The sequence below is a fragment of the Thalassophryne amazonica genome, chromosome 23 (genome assembly GCF_902500255.1).
Source record: "Thalassophryne amazonica chromosome 23, fThaAma1.1, whole genome shotgun sequence".
Classification (NCBI taxonomy): Eukaryota; Metazoa; Chordata; class Actinopteri; order Batrachoidiformes; family Batrachoididae; genus Thalassophryne; species Thalassophryne amazonica.
This window is the reverse complement of record NC_047125.1, coordinates 599,614-620,868: the sequence shown is the minus strand read 5'-3', so window position 1 is coordinate 620,868 and position 21,255 is coordinate 599,614. Positions and strand designations below refer to the sequence as shown.

Below are 21,255 nucleotides of genomic sequence, written 5' to 3'. Positions count from 1 at the left end.
CCTCTTCTTCTTCTTCTTCTTCTTCTAATGGAGTTCCGGCAGGCTATACGCTGGTGTGCGCAATGCTGCCCTCCTCTGTTATGCTGACGTTGTTACACTATATTCTTGAGTAAGTGCCAGTCAGGCGGAGAAAACGAATAATAGCACCTCTGATCAGCTTTAGCCTCGGACAACAGGAAAGTTCTTTTTCTTCTTCTTCTTTCGGATTCAATGGCGGACGGCACCATCTTAAGGTGCATTTAGCGCCACCTACCTGGCTGGTGAGTGATCGCTGAGATTTTACAAACTTTCAGCTCCTGGCAGCCATAGACATTTGTTTAGATGCGATGAAGTAATCCAGTGTCCTTTTGTCACGGCCCCTCCCCTGCCTGTTGTGGGAGGCTCCCCACGGCAGGCAGGGGAGGGGCCGCCTGAGTGGCGTTAAATTGTTTGTGCTGTGCTCGTTCTCTCTCTCTGCTCTCTTCCCACCAGGTAACACATTTGGTTTGTCTTCAGTTCATCTTTTGTTCCAGTTACGCATTCATGCACTGATTCTTACTCGCATACCTTGTATTTATGTTGCATTTTATTGTTTGTCAAACCTCTTGAGTTATTTCCCCACAGTTAGTTTTGTTTGGGTTGTGACTTGCCGTCGAGCCAGGCTTGTTACACGTGGGGCCTCGTCTAATTTATTAAGTTTAATTTATTAAGTATTTTGAGTTACATTTGTACTTAAGTTTATTTGCTTAACTTAATATTTGGGTTAAATTTTGGTTAGTTTATTTTGTGGTTTTGCATTTGTAGTTTGGCCTTGTTTGATCTAATTTGTAATTCTGTTTTTAGTCGTTTCAGTAGGTTATTTTGATTGTTCGTTTTGTGTGGGGAAATTTGGTTTGGGCCAGTTGGGGTTGAGAGCAGTTAGCATTTTTCTTTTGTGCTACTTTGGTTAGAAGGTCACATCTGGGCCTAGTACTGGGTTTAGCCTGGTGGGAGTCCTCCCCTGTTAGGTTTATCAGCGGGTCACAATAGGTGGCTCGTGGTGTTTTTGTTGTAGGTGGCAGCGAGGTGGGTAGAGCTTCCCTGTCCCCTTTCGTCGGCTCGGGTTCACGTCCGTGGGATCCTATGGGTGGCTGCAGGTGCAGGAGCTCACAGCCCCATTGGTGCAGTGGCATTTAGGGTCACTGGTGATTAAAAAAAAAACCTTCTGCCAGACTGCACGAAGACTAGGGGGCAGTTAGCTTTTTCTTGAGTTTAGTGGGGTGGAGCTCTCTACCAATAACCCAATCGGGGCAGCTGGTGAGTTTTCTAAACTTGTTTAGTTAATTTGGTTGGTCTTTCTGACATGATGTCCTCCATGTTAGCTAGTTTTGTTCAGTCACCTTCAGTGTTGGCTTTGGAATTGTGCACAAAAGAACAGTTATTGGAGATTGCAGAGCATTACAAAATTTTTATAGTGGATAGGAAGTTAAAGGAAACAGTTAGGGATTCACTAAAACAAGGTCTTTTGGACGCTGGTGTTCTTTCAGTCGGGTGCCAGTCAAGGGGCAGCGGTTCAGTCTAGTCCAGTCATGTTAACTTTTGAGCAGCAGAGGGAGCTGTTGCAGATGCAGCTAGAACTGGAAAGGCTGAGAAGTGGCATGAGACCAGGGGTTGAAAGGGAGCCTCAGTTTGATGTTTCACAGAATCTTCATTTATTACCTAAATTTGATGAATCAGATCCAGATATGTATTTTATTTTGTTTGAACGCATTGCTGATGCTAGGGCCTGGTCAGATGTGGATAGAACTACTTTGTTACAGTGTGTGCTTACAGGGAAAGCACTGGAGGCTTTTTCAGCATTAAATGTTGCAGATAGTAAGGTTTATGCTACTGTTAAAGCGGCAGTCCTTAAAGTCTATGAGCTGGTACCGGAAGCGTATGTCAGTGTTTTCGGTACAGGAAGAAGCAGGATTCACAGACTTATTCTGAGTTTGTAAGGGACTTGTCAAATGCCTTTAGTCAATGGTCTACAGCTGCTGAAGTGGTTACTTTACAGGATTTGTCTAATTTAATTGTTGGAGCAATTCAAAAATTCTGTACCTGATTCTGTTGCCACATACGTTAACGAACGGAAAGTCAAGTCTCCTAGTGAAGCAGCTATTCTGGCAGATGAATGTGTTGACCCATAAAACTCGTTTTGACTCAAATAGGGAAGGTCGTAATAAAAGTGAATCTGTTAAAACATAAGGCACCACTGCCTGGGGTTTCTTTCCAAAAACCTCAGCGAAAGTTTGCTAATGTGGGATCAAAAGGACCAGTTAATGCAAATAGCTGTAGATACTGTTTGGGTGACATTGGAAAAAATATTGTCCTTTGCTTAGCTCCAAAAGGTCGGAACAAGTAAAGCCGGCTGTGTTGGCAGCTCCGGTTACAAGTCCTGTTGCCACACCTGTCCACCAGGGTGAACTCTACCACCAACAGGTTAAGGTTGGTTTTGAATCTACCCAGGGTGAGTTTTCAGCTTTCATTTCCGATGGGGTTGTCTTTGTTAGATGGGAATCAATAAGTTCCAATTAAAATTTTGAGGGACACAGGAGCTTTGGATTCTTTTATTTTAGAGTCTGTGTTTACATTTTCACAACTGTCAGATACAGGACGTTGTGTTCTAATCCGTGGAATGGGTTTGTTTCCTTTTTCATCCCCTTTACATAAAGTTAATCTTGTGTGTGTGGTTTGGTTGAGGGTGATGTTGTGGTTGGTGTCAGACCCAGGTTGCCAGTGGATGGTGTCCATATGATTCTGGGAAATGATCTGGCAGGGGCGAAGTGTGGGCAGATGGCAAGCCTAACATTTTCAAGGAGTTAACAGTGCCCTCTGCTGGTGTGTTCCCAGATTGCAGTCTAGATGTTTTCCCAAGTTGCGTTACTACTTGTGCTGTTTCTCGGCGGAAGGAGGCAGAGAGCCGGCCTGATACTCTTGAGTTGCCAACTGATCTTCACATTGGAAGCTTGACAAATTTGAGAGATTCCTTGATAGCAGAGCAAAAGGGTGACAAATCTTTGGTTGAAATTTTTGATAAAGTTGTTCCTGAAGTAGCAGTGAGGGATAGTGCTCAATGTTTTCTTCTTGATGGACTGTTGGTTAGAAAATATGTTCCACATAATGATCAAGGTTTGGGAGAAGCAGTTTTTCAAATAGTACCAACCTCCTTGCGTGGTAAAGTCCGTCAGACATCGCATGGTGTTGTGGCTGGTCATCTAGGTGTGCGGAAAACTTATGACAGAATTTTGCGTCATTTTTTCTGGCCACACTTAAAGAGGGACGTATCAAGGTTTATTAAAACATGTCATACTTGTCAACTTACTAGTAAACCTAATCAAGTTGTTAAGCCAGCACCCTTGTATCCGATACCGGCAATTGGTCAGCCATTTGAACAGCTCATCGTTGATTGTGTTGGGCATTTACCACGTTCGAAATCGGGTCATAGCTACTTGCTGACGGTAATGTGTCAAGCAACTAGATATCCGGCTGCCTTTCCTTTGCGTACGATCACTACCAGGTCTGTAGTTAAAGCTTTGACTCAGTTTATTTCTACATTTGGTATTCTGAGGATCATTCAGTCAGATCAAGGTTCAAATTTTACTTCCAAAATGTTTGTTCAGATTCTGAAGCAGTTAAAAGTTAAGCATAACAAGTCAACAGCGTATCATGCTCAGTCAAGGAGCATTAGAGCGTTTTCATCAAACTTTGAAGTCGTTGCTCCGTGCATATTGCACTGAACTATCTGCTGATTGGGAAGAGGGTTTACCTTGGCTTTTGTTGGCTGCTCGTGAGGTAGTGCAGGAAAGTACAGGGTTTAGCCCTAATGACTTAGTGTTTGGGCATAAGGTTAGGGGTCCTCTAGCTGTTCTCCAGGAGGGTTGTTTACCTGAGGAGCCACCACAGAACTTGATTGCTTTTGTCAGTGGGTTTAGGTTTAAGTTGTCCCGAGCAGGTGAACTTGCAAAACAAAAATTTGTGTTCTCAAAAGAAAATGAAGCAAAAGTATGATAGGGAATGTGAATTGCTTGAGTTTTGTCCTGGGGACAGAGTACTTGCTCTTTTGCCACTGGTTAATTCTCCACTTCAGGCAAAGTATTCTGGTCCTTATACAGGTCTGCGAAAAGTGTCTGATCTAAACTATCTCACTGAAACTCCTGGACATAGGAAAACTTCTAAATTGTATCATGTGAATGTATTGAAATCTTACCACTCTCGAGATACTGGTCATGTGGAGAGGGCAGCATTGGCTGTTGTGCCTGTTACTGCCCCTGGTGGTCTTGATCGTGAGGAGGGGGGAGAAGAGGTAGCTTTGGCTGCAGATGAGATTTTGAGAGGACGGTTAAAGAATTTGCAGACTTTGGAAAATCTTGGTACTTTAGTTAACCACTTGGATGTTGAGAAGCGTACTCAGTTAGTTGGACTAATTAAAGTATCTAGCTTTATTTTCTGATACTCCAACTCAAACTCATTTAATTGAACATGACAGACATCGGAGATGCTAAGCCTATTAAACAAAAATTTTATAGGGTTTCTGAGAAGAGGTGACAGTTGGATTCTGAGGTACAGTATATGTTAAATAATGGTATTGCAGAACCATCCCATTCTGATTGGGCTTCACCTTGTTTGCTGGTTGAAAAGCCAGACTCTACTGTTCGACCATGTACAGATTACCAAAAAGTAAATGGCATTACAAAGCAGATCTCTATCTCTTGCCTAGGATGGAGGACTGTATTGATCAGGTTGGGTCTGCAAAGTATGTAAGTAAGTTTGATCTTTTGAAAGGATATTGGCAGGTTCCACTTTCTCAACGGGCACGTGAGATTGCTGCTTTTATAACACCGTCTGGTTTATTTTCGTACACAGTGATGCCTTTTGGACTCCGGAATGCTCCCGCCACCTTTCAGAGACTGATGAATCGTGTAGTCTCTGGTCTAGAAGGGTGTGCAGTGTATCTTGACAATGTGGTTGTCTACTCGGATTCCTGGGAGGAGCATGTCCAGAGAGTGTAAGCCTTGTTTGATCGGCTGGTGTGGGCCAGGTTGACTGTAAATTTGGCAAAGTGTGAGTTTGCCAGAGCCACAGTCACCTACCTTGGTAAAGTGGTGGGTCAAGGTTTTGTCTGTCCCGTGGAGGCTAAAATACAGGCTGTAAAGCAGTTTGCTCCCCAGACTACTAAAAAGGAGCTTATGCGCTTCCTTGGGATGGCTGGGTACTACTGTTCCTTCTGTAAAAACGTTTGTGGTAGTTGCCCCTCTGACCAACCTGTTGAAAGCCAAGGTTGAGTTTTTCTGGTCCCCCCCAGTGTCAGGAGGCCTTTGAGTTAGTTAAGGCATTGCTGTGTTCCGCTCTGGTGTTGGCAGCACCAAATTTTAGTAAACCTTTTAAATTACAGGTGGACACCAGTCAAATTGGTGCAGGTGCTGTACTTCTACAGGACAATAATAACTTTGAGTGCCCTGTAAGTTTCTTCTCACGGAAATTTAATAAGTATCACTTTAATTATTCTGTAATTGGAAAAAGAGGCTTTGGGTCTCATTTGGGCTTTACAGCACTTAGAGGTCTATGTAGGTTCCGGGTTGACTCCGTTGACTGTATTCACTGATCATAATCCACTGACCTTTTTGAAGTCTCTGCAGAATCCCAACCAGCGCCTTATGCTTGGGCTTTGTTTTTACAACCGTACACCCTTGACATGAGACACATCAGTGGTAAAGACATTATTGCTGATGCTCTTTCCTGTGCTCCTCTAACCTAATGTGTTTCTCTGCTCCTTTTTGCCTCACTGTTTGTCCTCCTGCTCTTAAACTGCTCCCCAGGTACCAGGGCTGCTGGGTGGAGGTACGGACGGTTGGTAGAAGGGTGCAGAAATTACTGTATGCACAGGTATTATTTTGGTTGGGTCTTATGTACGTAGTCCTATTTGGATGAGAGTAGTACCCTCATTTTAAGGAGGGGGGTGTCACCTGTGCTGTTAAATTGTTTGTGCTGTGCTCATTCCCTCTCTCTGCTCTCTCCCCACCAGGTAACCCATTTGGTTTGTCTTCAGCTCATCTTTCGTTCCAGTTACCTTTGGTTTTCACATGCCAACACATTCGCACTCACATTCACTCGCATACACCACTGATTCTTACTCACATTTGCAGAACTTGTATTTGTTGCATTTTGTTTGTCAAATAAACCATTTTAATTGGCCTGAACCGCTTGAGTTATTTCACCACAGTTAGTTTTGTTTGGGTTGTGACTTGCCGTTGAGCCAGGCTTGTTACACGATTTAAATAATTCTTTTTGCATGACGTGTGATGGGTTTTGCAGCAGATTTCCAAGGGACATGTTCTTATTCTCTCTGCACAGTATTGTGGACAGTCTCCTCCGTTGCTCAATATACACCTCAGACTGTATAAGAGCATGAACAGTTTCCAGTTGGGGCAGTTGGGAGTGTTATTAAGACCTGTGTGGTCTATCCTGAGACAGGCCAAGACTACTTCTCTTTCCTGTTTCCAGCCGCATCATTCTACCTAAAACATCTTTATGGATTTGATATGTCTTCCTGTATCATGCATGTCCCAAAGTTCCTGCCATAACTCCAGAACATTTCCTTTAAGTCTTTCCTTCATACTTAAGGGAATTTCCTAATCAATTCCGTCCATTCTTAAAGATTGTTTGTCCAGGATGTCAACGTCCTCATTTCCTTCAATTCCTACATGAGCCGGTACCCAGAGGAAGCACAAAGAAACTTCCTTCTCACGCAGCCTCCATATCAAGTAATAAATGTATATCAAATCTGGTCTGCAAGACTTCCCAGACCCAATACTCAGGAGAGCTGCTTGACAGTCAGAGGCAACCACTAACTTCTGTGACAGATTGTCTTCAGCCCAGTTAAGGTCCATTAAGACAGCACACAGCTCAGAATACACAGAGAGGTGATCAATGTTCTTCTCTTTATACTGATTTTATTCTCTGGGATGAAAATTGCAGAACCAGTGCAGCCACTAATTGGGTCTTTAGCGCATCAATGAAAATGAAGAGAATCGTTGTACTGTTCTTCCTGTTAATTCTAGAATAGAATTTAAAATTCTTATAAGGTTTTGAATAATCAGGTCCCATCTTATCTTAGGGACCTCGTAGTACCATATCACCCCAATAGAGCGCTTCGCTCTCAGACTGCAGGCTTACTTGTAGTAGTAGTAGCAGAAGACTGCCCCTCCCTGAGCCTGGTTCTGCTGGAGGTTTCTTCCTGTTAAAAGGGAGTTTTTCCTTCCCACTGTCGCCAAGTGCTTGCTCACAGGGGGTCGTTTTGACAGTTTGGGTTTTTCTGTAATTATTGTATGGCTTTTGCCTTACAATATAAAGTGCCTTGGGGCAACTGTTTATTTGGCGCTATATAAATAAAATTTGATTTGTTCAAAATATTTCTGTACATGAAACCACTCTGGTGTTTTTCTCCCGGTTGAGCAGCTGATCTATACCCATATTGACTCTTGGGGAATCAAAAATCCATGGGGGGGGGGACAGGCGACGTGGCACTGTAGGGCAGAAGTGGAGATGGTTTCTACAACCCCTGGCAATAATTATGGAATCACCAGCCTCGGAGGATGTTCATTCAGTTGTTTAATTTTGTAGAAAAAAAGCAGATCACAGACATGACACAAAACTAAAGTCATTTCAAATGGCAACTTTCTGGTTTTAAGAAACACTATAAGAAATCAGGAGAAAAAAATTGTGGCAGTCAGTAACGGTTACTTTTTTAGACCAAGCAGAGGGAAAAAATATGGACTCACTCAATTCTGAGGAAAAAATTATGGAATCGTGAAAACCAAAAGAACGCTCCAACACATCACTAGTATTTTGTTGCACCACCTCTGGCTTTTATAACAGTTTGCAGTCTCTGAGGCATGGACTTAATGAGTGACAAACAGTACTCTTCATCAATCTGGCTCCAACTTTCTCTGATTGCTGTTGCCAGATCAGCTTTGCAGGTTGGAGCCTTGTCATGGACCATTTTCTTCAACTTCCACCAGAGATTTTCAATTGGATTAAGATCCGGACTATTTGCAGGCCATGACATTGACCCTATGTGTCTTTTTGCAAGGAATGTTTTCACAGTTTTTGCTCTATGGCAAGATGCATTATCATCTTGAAAAATGATTTCATCATCCCCAAACATCCTTTCAATTGATGGGATAAGAAAAGTGTCCAAAATATCAACGTAAACTTGTGCATTTATTGATGATGTAATGACAGCCATCTCCCCAGTGCCTTTACCTGACATGCAGCCCCATATCATCAATGACTGTGGAAATTTACGTTCTCTTCAGGCAGTCATCTTTATAAATCTCATTGGAACGGCACCAAACAAAAGTTCCAGCATCATCACCTTGCCCAATGCAGATTTGAGATTCATCACTGAATATGACTTTCATCCAGTCATCCACAGTCCACGATTGCTTTTCCTTAGCCCATTGTAACCTTGTTTTTTCTGTTTAGGTGTTAATGATGGATTTCGTTTAGCTTTTCTGTATGTAAATCCCATTTCCTTTAGGCTGTTTCTTACAGTTCGGTCACAGATGTTGACTCTAGTTTCCTCCCATTCGTTCCTCATTTGTTTTGTTGTACATTTTTCGATTTTTGAGACATATTGCTTTAAGTTTTCTGTCTTGACGCTTTGATGTCTTTCTTGGTCTACCAGTATATTTGCCTTTAACAACCTTCCCATGTTGTTTGTAGCCCAGTTTCCAGCTGCACCCATTTGGGCAGTGGCAACCGTGGAGGTCATTGTTAACTCGGGCCTCGACGATCCAGTATGGAAATTCAGTTTGTGCTCTGCATCTTTATTTTGGCTTGTTTTACTCCAGATGCCTTTCCTGATACAACCCTACTCATTTATCCGGGCTTGAGGCCGGTGTCGCAGACCAAACGGTCCACCCCTATAAATTGCTCCGCCTTTTGCATCTGCGCACGCATCAATTCGGAGCTCTGCCGTGAACCTCTGCTAATGACATGCGCAGTTTGACCAGTTAACGCTCAGCCTCGGCTCGTGTTTCATACATCACACTGACAAAGTGAGGAACCTTGGGGTAATTTTTGATCCTTTGTTGTCCTTTGGCCTCCACATTAGAAATATTACTAGGACTGCTTTCTTCCACCTGCGAAATATAGCGAAGATTCCTCCCATCCTGTCTATGGCTGATGCTGAGACCCTGATCCATCCATTTATCTCTTTTAGAGTGGACTACTGCAATGTTCTATTTTCTGGTTTACTGCAGTCCAGCATTAGGGCTCTCCAATTGGTTCAAAATGCTGCAGCCAGACTTTTGACACGAAGCAAAAAGTTTGACCACATTACACCCATTTTGGCGTCTCTTCACTGGCTTCTTGTCCCAGTGAGATCAGATTTTAAGGTTCTGCTACTAACCTATAAAATTCTGGATCATCATGGACTGGCACCTCCCTACCTAGCTGACCTAATTAAACCTTACGTACCGGCCCGGGCTTTACGTTCTCAGGGTGCAGGACTACTTTGTGTCCCTAAGGTGAATAAGAAGTCTGCGGGTCACAGAGCTTTCTCTTATCGTGCCCCTGTTCTGTGGAATGATCTCCCTGCGTCAATAAAACAGATTCTGTGGAGACTTTCAAGTCCAGACTTAAGATGCACTTATTTTCCCTTTCATATGGCAGCATACTGGTACAGTTTTTTTGTTTTACGCTTTTTACTCTTTTAATTCATTTATTAGTAATTGGAGTGTGCTGCGGCCTCAACTTCACCTAAATTCTGGGTCTTTTAGTGAAGTTTAGGGCTAGTGGCCGGTGATCACCTTAGTATTTGTTTTTCTTGTTGTTTAATACTGACAAACTATACAGTATTTTTTTGTCTTTCTGATGCCTCATTCTGTTTTTTCTCTCTGTTTAAGGTGCAGCTCCATCCAGAGATGGGAGTTGTATTCGTGTTGGCGATCCTCCTGTCCTGTGCGGCAACAGCATTTCTTGTATATTCGTCCGTGAATTGTTCTGTAATTTGTGTCTGTATCATGGCCCAAGCAGAGGGTCACCCCTTTGAGTCTGGTCTGCTTGAGGTTTCTTCCTCAGAGGGAGTTTTTCCTTACCACTGTTGTTCTGGGGGTTGGTAAGGTTAGACCTTACCTGTGTGAAGCGCCTTGAGGCAACTCTGTTGTGATTTGGCGCTATATAAATGAAAATAAATTGAAATTGAAATGCGCAGATGCAAAAGGTGGACCGATTCTGAGGGGCGGACGGTTTGGTCGGCAACATGGGCACTCAGAGTGTACTGGCTACACACCCCATGTGGCTGAGTTGAGTTCAAGATGACTCTACACACAGAAAATCGAAGCCACGAACTGAGAAGCAGAGGTAGGACGAAGTCACCAGCAAGTCAAGTCTCAAGCCATAATGTCCACCAGTTGTTTGCAAGCTGACTTGAGACTTGCAGACTGATGACTTCAAAATGCAGTGACTTTGTCCCACCTCTGCTGAAAAGTATGCATTCACTTGATGATCTTGGAAAACAGTGCAGAAGCTCGCGGTAACATATTCATCAGGCTTTAAAAAGAGCATAGAAATAAGTTAATAATGTTTTTTGTGGATGAGCAAGATGGAAAATGTGTCAGATCAGTGTATTTCTATTTGACGTCAAGCTGGCAAACCCTGACCACGTGTTTCCCCCGAGAGGGAGTTTGTAATGTAAGTTCATAACATCACCGCAAGGGGGCGGTAGTGAGTGAATCAGTGAAAAGATCAGAAGGGATTGAGCTTTAGAAAAAAAAATCTATCGTAATCCTTCGATAACAGTGATCTGAGTGAAGTTTTCTTATTTGTTTTGTTATTGTTGCCGCACATATACAATTTGTTAGCGGCGGAACCGTTGACGGGGAAGGTGAATGTTGTCGGACCGCCGGGTTTCCAACATGGTGGCCTCCGTAGGAAGCTGTGAAGGAGACTCTATTTTTCCATTTTAAATGGTCAGTGTTTATATATTTAAAAATGGTTCATGCCTTAAAATCTGTGTGGGATAACAATGTTTTATTTATCGTTTTTCTGACAATTTTAGCTTCAGTGAGTGACAGCGTTCAGAATTCCGTAGAAAAAAAATACTGTTTTGTTTGTTTTATCTTGATAACCGTTTATACGCGTTAGAGAAGCAGTGGATAACTTTCTGAAGAATATAAGAGCCGCTCTTTAATTCGGCGTTAATCAGTACGTGAATTATAATGTTTTAATGTCAGGTTTTGACGTTTATAGTGACTCCATCGATGTTTTGTTTTTTTTGTTTTTAAACTGAAAACACTATGTTGCCATGTTTGGCTGAAACTGATCGCCAGATCTGAGTGTGGTTGATTTGTGGCTTTAGGTGACGGTGAGAGTGATGGATCTGCCATGAGGTGTGCACGCTGTCTGCTGCGGGCTGACTCGGTCAGATCTGCGGTTCTGATCCAGCAGCAGGTAAACACCATCCAGCTGTTGTATCCTTTCTCTGGAGGAACCGAGTCCCTCCGACTGGGACACTTCACAATCCAAAGAGTGAATCCCAGCTCCAAGCACTTTCAGTGTACCATAACCTACACAAGATGTATGGTGGCCATCCCAGGGAAGGGTCAATAAAAAAAAATAAAAAAAATGTGCCAGTCATATTGAGAAGTGTATCACGTTATTTGTCTATCATAAAGATTTCAGAAAGGTATAATTTTGACTATTTGTGACTGAATATTGTGGTGTTATGGGGGTAAAAACAGCAAAAATGTGGTATACTTGATGCAAATTGTTGTGGTATACTTTTCAGTATGATTCAAGCATTTTTAAATGTTGACCCCTGTGTAACCCTTCATTGACCTGTACCTGGCTACAGCTGCCACCCTAGAATGGCCACCATACTTTTTTTTTTCCCCCCCCTTTTTTTCTTGGCCATGGTATAGTGAGTCTGGGTTCTAAGGGTTTGGACAGCCTAAGTTGGGTTCAAATTGACTTTGGGCTCATATGTTGTCCAGTTTCAGACTACAATGTGTTTCGGACCAAGTTTATAAAACTGATAAAGGTTTTTCAGGGTTCTCGCCAGCACAGTTGAGCACAGGGGGCCGCTGTGCAGTGATTTGGGCTCCTATTGTGTGATTTAACCAGCATGGGGGGCTTTTCTGTTTTGTTTTTTTCTTTTTTAAAGGACATGTCACACATTATTTAATGTCCAAGTTAGAAACACAGAGTGGCCCTCAAAATGTAGGAAATAGCGTTTCAAAGGGTTATAAATTTCAAAATTTTCTCAGGGGGATGCCCCTGGACCCTCCTACAATAGTCACGCCTGCAGTGCTCATCACATGGCTAAGTTCCCCTCTATGCTTTGAAAAAAATCTTCGCGAGAACTCTGTTTTTGTAGATGGACAAATGTGGTTTTTTGTCACTTTTGGTTTCTGGGTAGTTAATTTGGTGTCATAGGACAGTTGGGTTGGTTAGTGCCTTCTTCGCCTCCACTAAGATGCAACTTCGCACAGCACCGCTGTAGCCAGGCAGAAGCGGATGAAGAACCAGCATTTCATAGCACCTTGCTAGGACAGAGTCAGAGACAGCTAACCGTGACGCAACGTGACCACTGGTAATAAAAATGAAAGCTGGCCAAAGATAAGTCAGAGTGGTGTTCTCAGTGACACAATGGCATGGCCTCAAAGCCACGACTTCCATGTCTGCTGAAGGCTTCATACTATTGCTGCATTCAAAGCGACTCGTAAATCCCAGTTTGGAACGTTCCAAAAAAACTGCGTTCACTTGATAAAGTGGGAAAACCATAGAGATTCTTGCTGAACTTTGTATTTACAAGGAACACACAAACGTTTTTGTCATGGACTCGTGGTTTCAGGGAGATGTTGACTGCAACCCTGAAGGATCAAATATTTAAAACAAAACCTGTTTTATGAGTTCGTGCTGTACAGTGTGACTGACTGATTTCCTCACCTGTAGGTGTTGAGGCGTTTCCATGGCAGCCCGGTGTGCACAAAGAGTCGGCCTGCGCTCACGGACGTTTCTCACAAGTGCAATGAAAAGATAGGCAAGTCTCTGGTCTCCCAGGACGACCTGTTCGAACAGATGGCCAAGGACCTCAAAACCAAGGCCACCTTCATCAAGGCGGTGGACACCTTCACTAGCAGGGACATGAGGCGCCGGGGTCACGTGGAGTTCATTTACGCCGCTCTGAAGAAAATGCCGGAGTTTGGCGTGGAGCGAGACCTTTCCGTTTACAACAAGCTACTGGATGTTTTTCCCAAAGAGGTTTTTGTGCCGCGGAACTTTATCCAGCGAATGTTTAACCACTACCCGCGACAGCAGGAGTGCGGCGTGCAGGTTCTGGAGCAGATGGAAAACTACGGTTTGTCTTCTCAACGGGTTTCCCGCCACTCGCTCGCTCTCTTCTTGATATTTGGAGAATCGGATGCGTTTTTATGTCACCGTGTATTTCTGTTTCAGGTGTCACGCCCAACGTGGAGACCAAGGTCCTGTTGATGCAGATCTTTGGAAACAAAAGCCACCCGATCAGGAAGTACCAGCGCATCATGTACTGGTTTCCCAAATTTAAACATACAAACCCATTCCCCGTCCCACACCAGCTGCCTGAAGACCCTGTGGACCTGGCTCGCTTCAGCCTGACCCGTATCGCTGCAGATCTGGATGCTAAAGTCACAGTATACCAGGTACGTCTAAGGAGGAGGGTTTGACCAAAGTACAGTATGTGACCTTTTTATTTCATTTTGGTCCTCACTGCATTTTTCTTCCTCCAGATGCCGTGTTCAGACGTAACGGAGAGCAGAGAGCAGCTAACGCTTCCACATATTGTCGGTAAAGTGAAATCTGTTTTTCCACCACCAGAGGGTGTCCTTGTTAAAAAAAATACAACCACAAATCAGAAAAAAGTTGGGTTGCAAATTTTGAAAAGCCAACAGTGATCTTTGCACCTACTTTGAGTTCTGTTTCATGTTTGGTTGGTCAGCGTCATTCCTTTTGTTATACGTCCATTCCTGTGACACATTCCAAAAAAAAGTTGCAACAGGGGGATTTTGTTCTAAATATAAGGATTAAATAATCACTTTTACAGGCAGTTTTCTTGAGACAAGTCAGGGAGATGAACACATGAACACTTCCATGTCACTGATCCAGGTTTTCGATCACTCCCTGGACTCGGCCATCTGAAGTGTGTCTCTGTGCCAAGTTAAAAGTCTCTGGGTCCTCAGCCTTTGAGATCCACAGACACCTGGGGAGAACTTGTGGAGTCATGAGGTCAGAGATCTTTAGTGATGCTGGTGTTTTTGCAAGAGAATGAAGATCCAAGTCTTAAGAGTCCAGTTACTTGTTTCATAAAGTGGTCTAATCTTTTAGTCTACTAATCTTACTTAGTTGATTGTTAGTCCACTAGATTATTCCGGTCCCAGAAAACCCGCTCCTGTCCCAAGGCTCTCCTTCCTTCCTGCTCCATCAAGTGGTGTTACATAATAGCTGCCATTTTTGAGGTAAGATGCTGAAGTTTTGTTGACTAAAATAAGATTAGCCTCCTTTGTAGCAGGCTAAAAACTTCAGTCAACTAACGTGAAAGAAACTTTAGCCAACTAAGCCCTTTGTGGAATGACTACCATCAAAAGATTAGTTAACTAAACAAGATTAGACCGCTTTATGAAACCCGGTCCTGGTGCTTCCTATCTCACTGGATGGTTGTGGGAATGGTACCAGATCTGTTTGGACCTCAGTGGTTACTTGGGAGAGGTGAGGATGGACCGGTTGTCTGCCGGTGTGGTTGTGGCGACATGCAGTCCTGGCACACGATCCTAGATCTGACCCCTGTCCAGTCAAAGAAGCAACAAGTCCACTTCTGTCTCAGATGATTCCATATGTCTGCCCCCTGTGGTGTGTAGCTTCACCCATCTTTCTGTGTGGAACCAGGAATCCAGAGTCCGAGCCAGATGGAGCTGCTGGCCAAACACAACAGCAGGCGGCCCGTGTTTGTGGAGGGACCGTTTCCGCTGTGGCTGAGAAGAACTTGTGTCCATTACTACGTCCTCAGATCTGATCCCACACCTCCCGAGGAGAAGGTTGGAAATGTCATCATAAACTGTCTTTTTCATACTAAAGATAATGGTGACTAAAAACCGCTATAACTACAACAAAATCAGTTCAGACCTATATATAGGTTTCTCATCGATGAGTCACAGTTTGTGTGCAAAATAACACAAAACTTAAATTTTATGACACTCATCAGCAACCCTACAACAATCTTTAGGTATAACACAGTGCTAAAATACCCTCGGCCATATGAGCATATAAATAGGAAACAGGATGTGTCCTTTTGACCACTTAGAAAAGGTCAAGGTTCCCAAGAATGGTCCTTGTGAATTTGAAGACCGTGGCAGTAATAGAAAAGGAGTTATACTGAGCACAGACGCAAAGTCCTCGCAATACCCGACGGCCATATTTTGGCCTCGGGTGAAAAACGTTTTTGAGACAACGCAATTCTTTGTTGATGCAAAGTTAGTTTTAAAATATTTTCTGTTAACGAAGCAGCAAAACTACTGTCAGAGGGTCATTCCGGGTCAAACCAACCAGGAATCTGCTGACACCTCAGAATTCTGTAAGTCTTTGTGGGATGGTGTCAGGATTCACGAGTAACACTCGGAACTCCCTGTATTTTTGCTCATGACTTCTTAATGAGTGAGATACAGTCTGACTTACATTTCCAGCACCTTTCGAGCTCTTTTTTCTTTCCAAATGGAAAATGAAATTCTGAATTGTTATAAGTTCTATAGCTCAATTTTATTTGAGAGAAAGTTGAAAAGGAAAATATCTAAAGAGCAAGTGTGAGGAAAAGTAGTTCAGATGTGTTACTAATGGTGATTTTGGAGTCAACGTGATATGTGTATTTGCCAGTAGTGCAGAGACTGTCAGTGTGCCCATCACAAAATTTTTAGGGAATGTTGTTGAGACCATGAGCTAACTTTGGCAGGAATTTGAAGGATGCCTCTTTTTTTGGTGGTGGGGAATCACATTTGAAATCTCGAATTTGTTGCGACATTTCTTCTGGTTGATGCTTTAAAAAAACACATGAAGACCCAAACTAAAAAGCAGATGTACAAGCACGGATCCCTGTGGTCCCCCCCCCCCGAAAAAATCAGCAGTTTCACAATAAAGGCTCAAGCATGCTTTAACCATTAAGTTATTTTATTGGGAAAAACACTGAGAAACTGAAATATTACTTTTAGCAAAGTAACAGATAAAACAACGTTTCTGTGTAGGCTCTGTTGTCCAGGTGGTTTCCGTAGTAGCGAAGCTTGAATCTTCGACTGGACTGGGTTGCTTGACGCGAGGACGTTTCGCTTCAAATCGCAGAAGCTTCCTCAGCTAAAATTCTTGCTCTGGTAGTCTGACTTTTGTCTTGACTCTTGTAGAGACTCTTGTCTTTCTTCTCTACAAGAGTCAAGACAGAAGTCAGACTACCAGAGCAAGAATTTTAGCTGAGGAAGCTTCTGCGATTTGAAGCGAAACGTCCTCGCGTCAAGCAACCCAGTCCAGTCGAAGATTCAAGCTTCTCTACTAAAGATAAAACCAAAATATTAAATTCCCACATTGACATTTTCATCTATTTCTACTTTAAAATATAGCATTTCATTCCTGAAACATTGAATCAGTTTATTTTTAAATAAATTGAAATTAATTGAAATGTGTGTCTTTAATCATTGTGGTTTATAATCACGGTGAAACCTCACCTCTGTGCTGCTGAGGTTTTTGTTGCAGTCCAAGTCCGATGTAACTGGATCTGTGCTTGTGTCCGTACAGGTAGAGGAGCCGTATGATCCAGAAAGGTGTTTCTACTATCCCCTGCAGCTGGATCTGGATTTAGACCGTGACCTTGGCGACGAGGAGAGCTTCGATGTGGAAGACCGTAAGATATTTTAATTGGCTTTGTTGAACATTGATTCTCTGGTGGTGTAGTTCTGATGGAATGAGGACATAACTCTGCCCTGACCCAACAACCATCTCGCCACAAAGTTCTATCCTCCACATACAGGGGGACCACATTCAGGACAAATTCCAGTGTGTAATGTTGGCTGTTGTTTGTTCTGTGTCCAGTGGATGAGGGTCCGGTCTATGCCATGTGTATGACGGGTCGCGGGGATGAGGCCACCCTAAACCAATGGATCTCTGGCCTCCAGCAGGCCAACCCCATCTTGGGTCATATCCCCACCCTCTTCCGCCTAAACTCTGGCCCAAGAGTGCTGGAAGACACAGCCAGCACTGAGTCAGACCCCCGCCACCAACCTGACCCAGAAACCCAATCCAGACCGATGCCACAGGCCGAAGAAGAGCCTGAGGTTCTAGAGGAAGTAGAGCTGAGGAGAAGCCAGGGGATGAAGAAATGAACATCAGAATGAAAAATCCCGGGTGTTTGTCCGGGAAGGAGAGGTGCCGATGTGATGTGACGTTCTGGAGGAGGAGACCCAGCAGACCCCCAAGCAGGGCTCCAGAACAAATCCTGACGCAACTTCATGAAACATACAGGCTCCGCCCCCTTTACCAAACCCACCCCACAAACTAACAGAGCGATCGTTTAGACCTTGTTACTGGTGGTTTCTGCGTCTGTATTTAAGTTTGACTGATTTTCAGAAAGTCTTCAACGATAAAATTTAAACTATTAAAAAAAAATATAGTTCCTGTCACTGAAACATTGGCTCAAGTCTTCATCGAGGCTGAACAGCAAGAATGATTGATCGTTAATTACAGAGCGATTAAAGCCGTGACCTCACAAACATCATGTCTTTTTCCTCAACACCCAGTCCACGAAAGCAGTGTAGGAACCAGAACACATCCTTGAGGAACACCAGAATTCTCAGACAAGAAGTCGATTCTTCTCTAGGGTCAGGCAGAGAGACAACCAGTAGATGGTTAAGTGCAGCTTTCAGAATCCAGATTGGACTTTGCATGATGTAGATGTTCCACACAGTATGAGGTGGACAGAATCAGAAGTGTTTGTGCTTCTGACACTGGCCACCACTTCCAGAAGGACACTGCTCACTTGATGTCTCGGCTGCCTACGAGTAGTTTGGGGCTCAGGTTTAAGTTTTGCAACAGCTTCAAATGCTTCTTGATATCTTGTGGCGTAGCAGAATTCTGATTTTGTCCATTTTTGGGGGAGTTTCTACACCCCCTTTCTGCACAAAACATACGAGTTCTGGCTGTGGAATTTAAACCAGATACCACTCTGTACCCTTTGTCTTTCTTCCACCCATGTGTGATGGCACATGTAGGGGTGTCTGTTCTGAACAGTACCTCGAAAATCATGCACAGCTTCATAAAGTGATGAATTAGCGTTCAGTCGCAAGGTCTCACTAAGCACTGGCTGTTTTCTCTGAGCCTGTTACATGGTGCCCCCCCAAAATCAGAAGTTCAAAGGTCACACTTCAGTTTGCTTCATCCAACAACTGGATCGGCTATGAATTGGGCTGGATACTGTCCTCTGTCTTGGAGTGAGATATCCCACTCCTAAACGACCAATAGGAGAGCAGCGTTCGCGCCACATCAGCGTGAGGCTGATGTCAGTGGCTTGGCCGCCAACCAATCACAGGCTAGGAGAGAGAGGCCAGTATCTGGCCCAATTCATTGCCGGTTGTCGGGCTACAGTTTGCTTAGATCCAGGCTCCACCTCCCTGTGCTGAGTATATTGTCAGTGTGCCAGCAGGGGGAGCTGTCTACTCCACAGCCAAGCACCATGAATTGATCAGAGCAAAATCAGAAACTCAACGTAATAGTACTCACACTACACGTGCACTTAATGAAGTACTTTGTTTTTACCTTGAAGTGTCCGTTTAGGGACAGAGCATCCGTGGACAGCTTGGAGCTGGAGTCACTAACTGGCGGTGCACAAAGTATTCAAAATCACTATATATCCAGTTCAAAACTTTACAAACTAGAAAAAAAAAAGTACTCTATAGTGACCTTTACCTTTTGACCCTGGTGTCAGTGGGCTTCTTGGGGTCACTATGGCTAACACACACACCAACTTTAATGACAATCAGGCAATTTGTAAATATGTTACTACACTTGCAAGATTTATTTATTTTGGCACCAGTCGGTCAGTTAAAAAGTTATTGTGCTCATAAAATTTTTTACAAAGTACACACCTGTGACCTTGAGCTTTTGGGGTCAATATACATAGCACATAAGTTTGGTGGCAGTTGGGCAGTTTTTAAAAAGGTTTTATGACAGTCTGAGCACAACTGAACTAACCTCGCTCAAGGGTGAACCGCTGCATAACTATCTGTGTGACGCCCCGCGCAGAGTGACGTCTCACTGAGGTGGAATAAAAACATGTCGCCATCTGGTGGGCTAGGAAAAAACAGCAAACTTCATGAGGCCTCATGTGGCCATTGCTGCCTGACAGCAAAGGGTTCAACTCAAGGTTGTAGTTGAAGGTGCACAGTTTGAAGCCAATCAATAAAAAAAAAAAACTGTCTGAGTGGTTACTGAAACTAATCACAGAAGGAGGCTGAATGTAGAAAATGTTTATTAATGTAAAGGCATTTAAACATTCCCTTTTAACCAATAAACAAGTCACACTTACATTCTCAAAAGGTCAAATTACTCTCCGCCTGTTTTTTACAACTGTGGTCTTTTTTTGTGTGTGTGATTTTCACAGCTTTGCGCTTTGTTGCCGTCCAAAATCTGGAAAATTGTTCTAGAGTTCTACTCAGATACACAACTGTTCATCCCTTCACTACTCATGCAGGAGTAACACAAACAGCACACGTCTAACACAGAACCAACATATGAACGATCAGCGAGCATCACGACAAGAGAGTCAATAAATAATAAATAAAACTTGTCCAAAAAAAAAAAAATCCCAGCAGTCGTAAATACAGCGCAGGTTTTTTACGGGACAGAGTGCCGCTCGCAAAACGTGATATCGTATAAAAGGAACGAACCAGGATCACAGCGTGAACAGGAAATTTAAAAAAATGGAGGAACAAAGGCTGGAGGACGTCCGAACACGCACAACTGTACGTGTGACATTTGACACGGAACAAAGAAAACACGCTGGCTTTTTAATAAATTTGAACCACCAGCCTTTTTTTGCACACAGGCTTATTATTGTTGCTTCCGATTGTGGCATGTTGGAAAAAATGCAAACTAGAAAATGTAGAATGACTTCCAGGTGCTCATCTGTAAGGGACCAAAAGTATTTGGACAGATACAAATCTTTGATATGCTTCCATTCCAACGGTCTGTTGTTATGTCATTTGTTTTGGGGGTGCATTTTTTTCCTAACTGATAAGAAAATGTGCTGAAGGTCATCAAGTGTTTCATATATCTTGGTGTTAATTTAGAAATTGTGGGTGTTTTGGTGGCTTCCCTCACTTAGGCCTTGTGGCAGACACCTGAAAGTGCACAAGTCACTGCCATCTGGATTTACAAAACATGAAACCCATAATTTTCGAGGTGTGTGTGTGTCTCTATCCCTATTTAATAATTAGGTATGGTGGCCACCCCAGGGTTACAGGTATAGTCAGGTCGGAGTCAGTGAAGAACTATACAGGGTTCAAAATTAAAAGATGCTCCAATCATATTGAAAGCTATACCACATTATTTGTCTGATCAGCAAGATTCCAAAAAGGTATAGTTTGGACTATCTATGACTGAGTGTTCTGGAGTTATGAGGTAAAAAACAAAAATGGTGACAAAGGTCAATAGAAGTTCATACAGGGGTCAAAAAATGTGGTCCAATTTTGGTAAAAACTGATGCAAATTACTGGTTGAGCTAATATGGTTAATAAAAATGAATAATATGCACCATCTCTCATGCTTAGTCATGTTAGGGGGCAACATAACTAAGACCTGGACAGGACACGAGGTTTATTTCTATTGCAAAACAAATCAATAAGAATTATCAGTTATGAATGTTACTGTGAGTCAGCCAACCCATCATTTATTTGCCTAAATATTCTAAAATTCGTGGACTTAGTTGAATACAATATAATACAAATTATGTGTGCTGTCATTTTGACTGCTCCTGTGGACAATTCAGTTTGATTTTGTACCATTTTCTGGATTGTGCGATGTGCACTATTATTACTCATTTTGTTATGATGAGAAATTTCAGTTCATTGATTATCTTAAAATGTTTGTGTTTTAATTGTTCTGCTCATTTTGCTTTTTGTTGTGAGGAGTAAAATTTACTGAGGCAAAAGGGGAAGGTGTATGTACACTTTTGCTTCTCCTTATGCA

The 21,255-nt window shown here is 43.0% G+C and overlaps 1 protein-coding gene across 2 annotated transcripts; it reads left to right on the top strand.

Annotated features, from left to right (window-relative positions):
- Positions 1–507: 507 nt before the first annotated feature.
- On the top strand, positions 508–20,677 carry ecsit (ECSIT signaling integrator). 2 transcript variants are annotated; one of them, XM_034164385.1, is made up of 8 exons: positions 508–5,883; positions 11,363–11,454; positions 12,958–13,363; positions 13,462–13,685; positions 13,773–13,830; positions 14,926–15,074; positions 16,813–16,918; positions 17,107–20,677. In XM_034164385.1, the coding sequence occupies exons 2-8, from the start codon at positions 11,389–11,391 to the stop codon at positions 17,394–17,396; spliced, it is 1,299 nt and encodes a 432-aa protein (XP_034020276.1). In that variant the 5' UTR covers positions 508–5,883; positions 11,363–11,388; the 3' UTR covers positions 17,397–20,677. The 2 variants fall into 2 exon arrangements, with proteins under 2 accessions (XP_034020276.1, XP_034020275.1); XM_034164384.1 differs by lacking the exon at positions 508–5,883 and adding an exon at positions 10,209–10,973.
- The last annotated feature ends 578 nt before the right edge of the window (positions 20,678–21,255 follow it).

Coding starts and splice junctions, on each gene's coding strand:
- ecsit (XM_034164385.1), top strand. CDS start 11,389: ATGAGGTGTGCACGCTGTCTGCTGCGGGCTGACTCGGTCAGATCTGCG. Junction 13,686..13,772: donor CTAAAGTCACAGTATACCAG/GTACGTCTAAGG, acceptor TTCTTCCTCCAG/ATGCCGTGTTCAGACGTAAC. Junction 13,831..14,925: donor AACGCTTCCACATATTGTCG/GTAAAGTGAAAT, acceptor GTGTGGAACCAG/GAATCCAGAGTCCGAGCCAG.